General features: G+C 34.8%; 3 protein-coding genes across 3 annotated transcripts in view; 1 reads left to right on the top strand and 2 right to left on the bottom strand.

Moving 5' to 3' along the window:
* Nucleotides 1-2,450, top strand: part of LOC109124644 (probable serine/threonine-protein kinase At1g54610) — a 3,910-nt gene extending 1,460 nt beyond the window's left edge. Inside the window, exons 3-7 of the mRNA XM_010444125.2 lie at nucleotides 351-668; nucleotides 895-1,122; nucleotides 1,237-1,337; nucleotides 1,444-1,570; nucleotides 1,843-2,450. Of these exons, the coding sequence (XP_010442427.1) occupies nucleotides 351-668; nucleotides 895-1,122; nucleotides 1,237-1,337; nucleotides 1,444-1,570; nucleotides 1,843-2,169 (1,101 nt within the window). The 3' untranslated portion in view covers nucleotides 2,170-2,450. The remainder of the gene's footprint in view (nucleotides 1-350; nucleotides 669-894; nucleotides 1,123-1,236; nucleotides 1,338-1,443; nucleotides 1,571-1,842) is intronic.
* LOC104725444 (pyruvate dehydrogenase E1 component subunit beta-1, mitochondrial) lies at nucleotides 3,057-7,039 on the bottom strand. Its single transcript, XM_010444116.2, has 15 exons — nucleotides 6,901-7,039; nucleotides 6,693-6,752; nucleotides 6,460-6,522; nucleotides 5,941-6,021; nucleotides 5,828-5,854; nucleotides 5,671-5,733; nucleotides 5,477-5,563; nucleotides 5,122-5,247; nucleotides 4,499-4,632; nucleotides 4,337-4,409; nucleotides 4,185-4,250; nucleotides 3,951-3,989; nucleotides 3,719-3,843; nucleotides 3,509-3,623; nucleotides 3,057-3,415 (listed from the first exon to the last, which is right to left on the bottom strand). Exons 2-15 carry the CDS (start codon nucleotides 6,741-6,743, stop codon nucleotides 3,365-3,367), a joined length of 1,101 nt encoding a protein of 366 aa, XP_010442418.1. The 5' UTR covers nucleotides 6,744-6,752; nucleotides 6,901-7,039; the 3' UTR covers nucleotides 3,057-3,364.
* On the bottom strand, nucleotides 7,422-8,522 carry LOC104725437 (F-box/kelch-repeat protein At4g23580-like). The gene has a single exon (XM_010444105.1). It carries the CDS (start codon nucleotides 8,520-8,522, stop codon nucleotides 7,422-7,424), a length of 1,101 nt encoding a protein of 366 aa, XP_010442407.1.

Genomic DNA, 11,702 nt, shown 5'->3' with positions numbered 1-11,702 from the left:
TTTTTTTTTTTTTTTTTTTTTTTGTCTTTAGGATACTTTATTTTAGGTCACATATGGTAATGTTATCGTCTGATTGGTTTTTGTTTCTTTTGTGCTTTTGGTGATACTAGAATTATTTTTCGGTGGACCCAATTTTGAATTATGTTTTTCTGATTCTGGTGAATTTTCAACGTCTTTTCTGACTCTCATTCATTGGATTTAGGTTCCTTTATTAGCTGTGCATATTTGACTTAATGTTAAGTTAGGTAATTAAAATCAGATTAGTATGATTAGTACAGTACCAAAGATACAAACGTGTATCATATCTAGATCATTCATAATGGAGTTTTTATTTCTTGGTGGTTCTTCAGGTCAAATGCTTTATGAATCAGCTACTATCTGGATTGGAGCATTGCCATAGTCGAGGAGTCTTACATCGAGATATCAAAGGTTCTAATCTTCTTATAGATAATGATGGGATACTCAAGATTGCTGATTTTGGGTTGGCTACGTTTTATGACCCGAAGCAAAAGCAAACTATGACTAGTCGTGTTGTCACGCTCTGGTACCGTCCTCCTGAGCTTCTTCTTGGAGCTACCAACTATGGAACTGGTGTTGATCTTTGGAGTGCCGGTTGTATTTTGGCAGAGTTACTTGCTGGCAAGCCCGTTATGCCAGGAAGAACTGAGGTAAACAAAATCGTGTTTATCTTGTTTTAGTTAGTCTGCTTAAGAATTTCTTAGTTTCTATTAGACACAAATTTGTAGGCCCTCTTATTTGAGTGGCATTACAGAGAGCAATAACTACTTCTTGGTGAATTGATTTATCTTTGTGTATGATCGTGGACTACAAAAATACCAAAAATTTAATAGGGTTGTTGTTTACCGTTTTTCCTACCTAACTTGTTCTTTGTAGGTCGAACAACTTCATAAGATATTCAAATTATGTGGCTCCCCTTCAGAATCGTACTGGAAGAAGTACAAACTGCCAAACGCAACTCTTTTTAAGCCGCAACATCCGTACAAACGCTGTGTGGCTGAAGCCTTTAATGGTTTCCCTCCATCCTCTGTGCATCTAGTCGAGACACTTCTCGCTATAGACCCTGCTGATCGAGGAACTTCTACCTCGGCCTTGACTAGTGAAGTGAGTAAATCCTTTTCCTCCAATCTTTCAATTGGTTAGTGTGTGATCAAATCTTATGCAAGCAAATGCACACTTCCTGATCAAAGTGCTATATTATTTGGTTTGCATTTGCAGTTTTTTACTTCTGAACCGTTACCTTGTGATCCTTCAAGTTTACCAAAGTATCCACCTTCCAAAGAACTGAATGTAAAGCTGAGAGACGAAGAGGCAAGAAGGTACGTAATTTTATAACTCTTTTTGTTTGTTTCTTGATACTCATGCTATCAATTAGATTGATTTATGATTGGAATCTTCTCGTGGCTGCATTCATTGTAATTCTAGGCAAAAGGGTCTTGCTGGAAAAGGTAGTGGTATTGATGGAGCCAGAAGAATAAGGTATCGTGGGGATCGCACTGGGCGAGCTGTTCCAGCCCCAGAAGCTAATGCCGAGAGCCAATCAAACTTAGATGTGAGAAAATCCTCATCTCATCCCATTTGCACTAAGCCACACACACACAAACACAGTCTTCATATGAGCATACATTTTTCTATATAGTATCCTCTAATGCGTTCACTAGTTTTTGTCATACTGCTTGCATCAAGTTACGATAATATATGCATATGCTAAGACTTTTAAATCAGCTAATATGTATCAACTATCTAGCATAGTACTTTTTTGTTTCAACGTGAGAATTTGCAGAAGATTCTGTAATGTTTCCCCTTACTAATGTGTGTTTGCAGAGATGGAGAGCAATATCACAAACAAATGGAAAGAGCAAGAGTGAGAAGTTTCCGCCTCCTCACCAGGACGGTGCAGTTGGGCACCCAATGGAAGATCAGTCAAAGAAAAGATCAGTATTTGGTGGAAAGCCTGAGACTTCTTTGGGGTTATCGAGATCATACAAGTCCGGGGAAGGGACATCAATGAGAAAGATATCAAACAAAGACGGTGCTCGTGGGGCTTCTTCTAGAAAGTACATATGGGGACTTAAACCTCCTCCAGCGCTCGGGCTATCGATGGACTTACTTTTCAGGAGCAGATCAGAAGTTTTTGGGATCCGGAGATAGGAAATAGATGAATGAGAAATGAGCTGTGGGGGAGTTATATCAGTGCATCAAAATAAGAGATTGCTTCCGTTACGATTCAGAGGAGAGAGATTGCTTTTTTGAAAGGAGTTCAAATTCTTTGTAGCAGAATAGAGAAAGAGAGAGAGAGAGAGAGAGTGCACAAATGGATTTTGACTCTGATGTAAAAACACATAATTCAGGTAGTATTAGAATCCTACTTTTAAACTGTATAGTTGTTGAAATGGATTTTGAGGCTTCAAAGATTGGTGTTCTGTCGTGAATAGATGTTCAAACATCTTGATTGCTGGTTCAAATATTGAATCTTGTTTAAATTTGCCTTCATGCTGTGACAACACAAGCACAGCTAAATTTCTGGATGTGAAGCAGAGCAAAAATAACTATTTAGATTCCTCTAAAAAACAAACGAGAAGCCAAAACGTCAGTTAAAGTAGAACCAAACTAACATGATAAAGATGAATTATCTGTAGTCGCCGTTACTACAAATGACAGAGGTGGTGATGTAGAGGCTAGTTATGTCCCTTCGAAGAAACGAAACCCATCACCAGGCACTTTTGTGGCCACAGACCTGAAGCCTGTCCGAAACTACTCTCGCTTGTCCATTGAATTGAGACGATCACAACGAGCTCGTGTTTCTTCTCTCTTTCCTAAGGGCCTAAAGGGTGTAGGCCTTAAGGATTACACAAAGCGTTCGCCATGCTCGCCAAATATGTACCTCATTTTCACACCAAAGCTTTAACTTTTTTTTTATCCATATGGGTTGATGATCAACGCGTTTAAATCAAATTACAATCATATCAACCAAATTATAGTCAATGCTATCACTGGATTTAACTCCGTCTTACACTCCTTTAACAACAATACCAGAATAGAAGAACTTGAATTAGGCACACCTCATTCATTATTTGTTGGAAAAAAAACGTGTTGTGAACTCCTTTACTAGCGTTCTCGATCAATTTCATCAATTAAACCCCAAAGATTAGAATTATCAACTTGGGAAGGACAAAAAGAAGAACGAAAACCGCTGCAGCAAAGAATCATAGCAAACGATGAAATAAATCACGAGAAATGGTGGTTTTATAGCAAAAGTGAGAGGTCATTTTTCTCCTTTTTTTTTTTTTCTTATTTTCCTTTCCCTTTAAAGATCCAAAGAAGAAATGTGTTGATGTTGACGATTTTATTTCGATCTGTAACAAGCTCTCTTTGCTGCTCGAACGATATCCTCTACCTGCATCATTATAATCTCATTTCCATCAATAAAGAACGAGATATATATCATTGGAACAAGTTTCTATGCAAAAAATAAGGGACAGTAACAAACCTGAGGAAGAGCCAATCTCTCTAGGTTAGCTGCATAAGGCATTGGAACATCAGCTCCTGCAATCCTCTCCACTGGTGCATCCAAGTATGAAAAGCTCTCTTCTACAACCGACGCACTGATCAACCAAAAAAATTTAAACCCATGTTTTAAAATTTTTATACAATTCAACTGAATATAAGATCTCTATTGAGTGACGGAAATGAAGCTAACCAGATTTCTGCACAGACTCCATGTTGAGGGAAACCTTCTTCAACTGTTACCAATCTACTTGTTTTCCTCACTGAAGCATTGATGGTGGCTCTGTCAAGCGGACGGATTGATCGAAGATTTATTACCTAAACATTTTATTAAAAAAACTTCAGAGTTCATGAAGTGCTTTTGAGCAGAATCACAATATCGGTTTTAGGTAGAGAGAGAAATCTGAAATCAAAAATCTTCATACCTCAGCGCTTATTCCCTCTTCTGCGAGCTTCTCAGCGGCCTAGAATCGGGTACATTGAAAAAAAAGGTTAATGACGGAAGTCACGGAACAAAGTGAAGCACCAATTTGTAAAAACAAAGCATGTGCGGTAAATATCCATACAAAAGGAAGATTTGAGTAATAGCCATGAAACTAACCAAAAAGTTCTCAATTTTGATTACTAAAAGGTGCTCGTGGAAGTGGGAAATGGCATACCTTGAGAGCAAAACCGACCATCTTCGAGAAAGTTACTATCGTTACATCCTTTCCTTCTCGTTCAATCTGTTATAGGCCAAGACAACATTAAAGCATCTAACTGCTACATTGAAGACAAATTAAAGAGACATATAGATACCGAGTGACTGTACCTTGGCTTTGCCTATGGGAAGACAGAAACTTGAATCAAGTGCTTCTTCTGAAATAGGGAATGATTCACCATATCTGCATGATTGAACCAAATTAAAGGGACATTAATATGTGACTGTGGGATCTATTTACATGTCAGAATTCAAGCTAGGCATGCTACTTACAGTAACTCGTTTTCAAGGAAGACAACAGGGTCAGGGTCTCTAATGGCAGCTTTAAGAAGACCACGAGCATCTTCAGCTGAATACGGAGCGAGAACTTTCAAACCAGGAACTGAGGCGTACCATGCTGCATAACACTGCAAAATGTAGACCAGAATATCCCCATTTAAAATCCAGATGTACAAATGGAATATCCAGCCAGTCATCAACATGGATAATTCCTCATATCTTGTGTTTGTGTTGATCATATTAGTCATATAGTGTAATGACCCACTAGAAAGACAGTGATAATTCCTAAATGCATGTATCATCAAGTTAGTCATACAGTTCAAGATGGTACGCCCTTCTGAGAGACAAACAGTCATACTTTCATGTTTGCATTGCCACATCAAGAGAAAACAGCTGCATGCCACCGTACTAAGAACCTTTATCTTAATCATACAGCCGAATGCCTGATTATTTAGGGGAAATCTAATCCATTTTAAAGCCATAATTTAATTCCTTGATCCTATTCGACTATCATTATCAGTTTCAGAGAAGCTGAAGGTAATGTTTGAAGGAATGCAAAGCAACAAATTATTCATTATAAGAAAATTTTGTTGCACAAAGCTTGCGTTAGCATTTACCTGAGAATGTTGAGCTCCAACACCAGCAGCTGCACCATTGGGTCCTCTAAAGACAATGGGTACATTTATCTGTCCAGCAGACATGTAATTTGACTTTGCAGCAGAATTGATGATATGATCAATTGCCTGAAAAAAGTCCAAAAGATATTAAAATACACATTGGGAAATAAATAGGAATTTTGTGCACCTTAATGTCAATCGTATAAGATGCTGAAAGAAAATTAAAAGTCAATGATGCCTGGAGATATATTTGTACCACAGTGCATGATTCCGTGACTCAACAAATGATGCATAAATCAAGTCAAAGAATGAGGCAAACTGTAGTATGAACGAAATACAGACAAACAAGGCCAACCTGCATAGAGAAGTTGAACGTCATAAATTCGACAACAGGCTTTAACCCAGCGTAGGCGGCACCAACTCCAATTCCAGTAAATCCAGCCTAAAAAGTGATTAAAAGATGGACTGTCAGAAATCTTCTCAATCTATAAACATGGACATACGGATTGCAGCTGCACACTACAACATAATAGAATAAGATTTTCAAACCTCGGTAATAGGGGTATCGTATACTCTCTCAGGACCATACTTCTCCAAAAGGCCTTTAGTGATCTATGAGTACATGATAGACCTCCAGCATCAGATCAGGGTAAAAAACAGAGATAATTAAGTGGAAAAATCAAGTACCATTGTAAATAATTCTAACCTTGTATGCACCCTGATATTGGCCAACCTACAAAAGAAAAGATAAAAAGGATGAATAAATATTTGATTAGAAATGGCAGATGAATAAATCAAAACATGTCAGCTGCAACTAACCTCTTCACCCATGACAAATACTTTAGGATCTGCAGACATTTCCTCATCAATAGCAGAATTTAGAGCATCTCTCACTGTCATCTAAACAAGGAATTGCATACAAAAATGTAAGCAATTACATAATAATCAGGGAAAATCCATATACAAGGAAAAACTTGTTTCAGATATATTGACAATAAATTGAAGGCTCTCAAAAATTGTAAATACAAAAATCTAACTTAAGCCACACTCGTTGGCTTTTCTAAAATGTTACTACCACATTATCTATGAGAGTCCCTCTAAAATCCACCATTTTCCATGACCGAACCCAGGAGAGAACCCAAAAGATAAAGCCAAAAGCCAATATAGCTCACTAAACTCGAATATGGGGGGTGAACACAAAAAAAGGTAAGCTACATAGTCAGCAGTAGCCAACATGATCCTAAATTGATCAAAATATCTTCCCTAGCTCATAATGACAAAACATCACAAAACCTACACAAGAAGCGCATATAAAAACATCCGATAAAAGACAGTTACCTCTTTGGCACCAGCTGCATAGCTCCTAGCAGAAACCAATGCGGATCGCGTCCTTCTAAGAGTCTGACCAAAATCCAAATTTCGAAAAATCAGATAATTACGATAGCAAAATCAACAAAAAAAATCCGATCCCAAAAAACTCCAACAAAAGTAAACCTCAAATCATCTCAGCGTAGAACAGATTACAAACGAAAACAAGAAAAAAAAAAAAACGAGTAGAATCATCATCATACCGAAGCAGCCAAGCCTCCATCGATGGCTCTTTGCCTCAAAATTCCCAACATTCTCCCTAACTGAACAATAATCAAACACGAATGATCAAAAGCCCCATAGATCTAACTGAACAATCACCGGAAACCGAAAATGAATCGTAATCCGGGGAAAACAAAATCGGAGAAAGCGAAATAAACGAAGATCGGTACGGCAGACAAAAACGATTACCTGAGGTTTGCACGATCTAACCACGCCGGCGAAAAGACGAGAGACGGCGGATTAAGAAGAGAGGAGAAGAGACGACTCAAAGCGTGAGCGAAAGGGCACTGTCTCTTTTTTTTTCTTCTCTAAACACAACAAAAAAAAAATGATTTCAATTAGATGAAAAAGATATGAGTGAGTAGGTCTGCTTCATCATCATATTCACAGGAGCCGTCCGATTAAACAAGACTGGTCAGCATCAATGGTTGACATTTGTTAATATACTTTTTCTTTTTCCAGTATTATTATTCCATTTTGTTGTTGAAAAATTATAAAGGCGATGTGACTCAATTTAATTTAATCAGAGAGATTCGCATATTTTTAACGAACCGAATCCATAACCATAAAGATGCAAAACCAAATCATATCATAAATATTCATTACACAAAATTCACAAAACCCCTACACGATTGAAATTTATTTCGGTTCAATTGGTTTGGTTCAGTTTAAAACTGAACCAACAACAATCATCATGACTTTCATATTCATCAAATGGTACTAGTAGCAAGAGCATGCACTAAACTATATGGCTCATTGGTTGTAAAGACAACGTCAAACCAGTTTATCGTCCCCCAAATCTCTCCGTTTTGGCGTCTTTCAATCGCAATTTCCGCACACCAAATTGTCTTTTCGTATTCGTGGTTCTTATCATACACATACTCTTCCCACAAAACCACCATTTTCCCTCCATAATCCACCAATGTACCATTACGAATACGAGGACAAGTAGGCAATTTTTCCAAACCTTTCAAAGTTGTCCATAACTTTTCTTTGTGATCATACCAATCGATCGTCATGTTTTTGTAACGGTAGAACACATTCTCTATCACACAATAAGATGATGCAAGAGTCCATCCAGTATCTATTGCTAAGTCTGCTGTTCTCCATCTACCTTTGTGCAGTTTATAAGTGTCTTGTAAGTAGTTGGACCTCACATAGATAGTTCCTTCATACCCAACACTATTGTACCTAAAGCTACTACATAACTTTTTGCTAGGGATCTGTAAAAACTCCCAAGTTTGGGTTTTTGTATCAAAAACTTCTAACCAATTCGTTGAATCGAGATTTTCGCGGCCTCCAAGTACGAATACTTTTTCATCGACAACGCAAGCAGATGGGAACACACGTGCCACTTGCGTGCTTGGTGCCTCACGCAATGTGTGAGAACGACAGTCAATGACCATGACGTTAGACGAATAATTCTTATCTCCGCCAATGACGTAAATATCAGAACCAAGCATTGCAACATTTGACCTTGATGTATAGGGAGAATCAAGGTAAAAGATCGGCACCAATACTTTTTTGGAGCTATTTGGTCTCAGACAAAGAGTAAACCAACGTAGTGTTTTATAGTCGTTACGGCTTTGTAAGCATACGTAGAGACAGTTCTCGGTGCGGCCTAAAAGAGTTCGGGTTTGGTAAAGCTCCGTTGAAGTGAGGATAGAACGAAATTTCTTGGAAACTAAGGAAAGAGTTGGGTAGTATAATCTTGAGACGCGGGCTAAACAGTTTAATATCAGATCATCCGGAAGCATCATAATTGTTGGTGGTCGCCATTTTTTTAAAGATAACTCTTCTCCAGTATTCATGGCCGTACGTAGAAGTGTGGTCAACAAACTTTATTTTTCTGCCTTGCGATTATTCGTGCGCTTGCTTTTTTATGTCTCCACCAAGAACATTGTTATATATGGAATTATTATTCCTAATCTCATGTGTATTATGTAATTCTTGACTTCTTGTTAGATCTAATCCAGTTAGGAATCCCTTTTTAAGTTTGTGTAATATATCTGTAACAATATATATGTGTAATATATCTATAACAATATATATATATATCTTATTATATAAAATTTAGTTTCAAAGTTATTTATTAATAAAATTGTGACACGTGTCTATTGTATCGTTAAGATGTCAACACATGTCAATTCTAAATTTACTAATATATATAAATGTAAAAAAATAAAGTTCTAAATCTATTATGAAAAAAAAAGAAATCTATACATATAAGTAACAAAAAATACTTATTTATATATTAAAGTAATTTCTAATTTATTGAATTAACAACCTAATTTCATTAGATTTTTTTTTGGTATTTATGTAATCTTATAATGTAAAATTTGGTTTTGAAAGTTAGTCATTAACATGATTGTGACAATTGTTTTTTTTTTTGGTTAAGATAAGTCTAGATTTAATTTATAAAGTAATTTGTTCATTATTATACATATTTTAATAATTATGAAAGAAAACTAAATAACATATACTACATTACATCTTGCAGAAATTATGTGTTTAATATACATATGAAAATAAAAATCATTGTTATAGTGTCAAAGTATAAGTTTTAATTATTTGCTTTTTATTCAAGTTTTTATATATAATATAATGTATATTATTTTTGTAATTTGATTAACTTATTCTTTTTTTACCTAATTAAGATTATGAAATAAGTATTATATAAAACTTAGTTTCAAAGTTACTCATTAACAAGATCGTGACACATGTCAATTGTATCAATAAGATGTTGACAAATGTCAATTCAAAATTTACTAAAATAGTTTTTATTAAAAAAAAGTAAAAGTTCTAAACCTATATTATAAAAAGAAAATCTATACATAACTAACAAAATTTATAAATATTTTTTAAAAAAGAAAAGTAATTTATAATTTATTGAATTATCAACCTAATTCCATTGGATTTTTGGTATTTATATAATCTTATAATACAAAACTTGGTATTGAAAGTTAGCCATTAGGAGGATTCTGACAATTGATTTTTCTTTTTGTTAAGATAAGTCTAGATTTAATTTTTAGCTTAATTTTTTATCATTATACATATTTTAATAATTATGAAAGAAAACTAAATCACATTTACTACATTCCATCTTGCAAAAATTATGTGTTAAATATAAATATGAAACTAAAAATCATTGTTATAATGTTAAAGTATAAGTTTTGATTATTTGCTTTTTATTCAAGTTTTTCTATATAATATAATGTATATTATATTGTGTATTTTGATTTTCTTATTCTTTTTTTACCTAATTGAGATTATGAGATAAATTTTTTGTTTCTCAAAATTTATTAAAGATTCAAAGATTCTATAAGCAAATGAATGGTCGATAGCCCAAAAATAATTTGTGAATATTTTTATTAGCTTACACACATATTCGATTAAACAACATATTTTTTAGTAGCATTTTTAATAAAGTCTTAGAAAGAGGATAGTTTTGAAAATTAGTATATGAAATCCTCCTTTTAACAAAATTGTAAAAGTGTAGCTAAAATTTTTGGATGGTTTATATCGACATAAGTCGTATGTGATATTTAATAAAAATATATTTTGCCACAAAATTATTTTTAAACTATATTTCAACTTATCTTCACTAAATTTGTTTATATTTGTTTCTGTAATTGAATTTTTAACATATTTTTTAGATTTCAAACCCTAACTCTGTATGCTTAAATTTATGGTTGGTGTGAAGTTTTGTAGTTGATAATGTAATTGTTTAAAATATAACTGAATAGATTTAGCTAGACCAATAAGTGAATTATCTGTCAATAACTGATCTCAACAAACACTCACAAATATATTTTTGTACTAAAATTGTTTTCAAGTTTGAGAATTGGAATTGCAACTCCCATTTTTCTAAATATATTTTTTCATCACTTTTCCTATAAATACTCAATCTCTCATTCTCTCATTCCCTTCCACTATATTTCAAATCTTTTTATTGAATGGGTTAAAAAATCATGAACTAATCTTTGTTCAGATTGCTATTCTAGAAAATTACGTTATTCCAGACTAATTGCTAATTATGAACTTTGTTTTGATATCAGGAGACCAACATGAGAATGATAAAAATGTCATTTACTTGGATAACTACGAGAGATGATGTAATTGGCGAACCTCCCACCTAAATTGACTGTAAGCTAGATTTTTTATCACATTCAAATTGACAATAGACCAAGAAAGAAAAACAATTGATAGGGGATTGTTGGGCACACACACTTTCTAGAGACCATTCGGCAGCTGTTCAGCTTGCTATGTCAGGTATATAACTTCTAACATCTGACATGATCGTTGAAGGTGTGGACACAGAGCATTAGATTAGTGAAAAAAGAATTAGCGCTTTGAGACAGGCCAAACCATTCATGGAAAAGCATTGCAAGGAGATGGTCATCCATTCTAGGCCCGTTGGAGATCCTTTTAAAGAGTATGAACAGTTTGAGGAGAAAATCTTACAATTGCTGGAGGAAGAAGCACCAGTGGGTGTGACGATATATTATCTCCCAAGTTATGGAGACTATGCCGGAATGGTAATGATTTAATTACAATTTCTTTTTGATTCCTCATTTGTTCAAATTGCTATACTAAATCATTAATACTTTGAATTTAGAGAGTATTTTATGCCACTGCCTTTGACTTTGTGCAACGTGCCCATGAAAAATTATTGTACCACGTTTTGGTGTTGAGTGGACATGGTGTTGAAGTCTGCGGTGAAGAGAGAAGAGAATTCTGGAATTTCAAGAGTCGAATGGCCGATATTTTGGAAATGATGGTGAGTATGTCAAGCTTGCTCGGCATCAATGCATAATCAAACAAGGGGTGCAGTTCAAGGTGGTTGTATTTTTCTTTGTTTGGTAAATATAAGATATGCCTCTAATATCCTTTGGATTTCTTATTTAATTGTTGGTGTCTGTCTCCACTCTCCAGGTCTGAGATCTCAAGGAGATACTATATTTCGAAGTTTGACCTTTTGTAATTAGGCC

This window comes from Camelina sativa, chromosome 2 (assembly GCF_000633955.1).
Source record: "Camelina sativa cultivar DH55 chromosome 2, Cs, whole genome shotgun sequence".
NCBI lineage: Eukaryota > Viridiplantae > Streptophyta > Magnoliopsida > Brassicales > Brassicaceae > Camelina > Camelina sativa.
Note: the sequence above shows the minus strand (reverse complement) of the source record. Positions and strands in the feature narration are given on the sequence as shown.

Bases quoted from the DNA above. Each gene is read 5' to 3' on its own strand.
- LOC104725444 (XM_010444116.2), bottom strand. From the start codon at position 6,743: ATGTTGGGAATTTTGAGGCAAAGAGCCATCGATGGAGGCTTGGCTGCT. The intron at 5,734-5,827 runs GTTAGAATTATT...ATGTACTCATAG, and splicing joins AATATCAGGGTGCATACAAG to ATCACTAAAGGCCTTTTGGA. The intron at 3,990-4,184 runs GTATGCCATTTC...ACCCGATTCTAG, and splicing joins TGGTCGGTTTTGCTCTCAAG to GCCGCTGAGAAGCTCGCAGA.
- LOC104725437 (XM_010444105.1), bottom strand. From the start codon at position 8,522: ATGAATACTGGAGAAGAGTTATCTTTAAAAAAATGGCGACCACCAACA.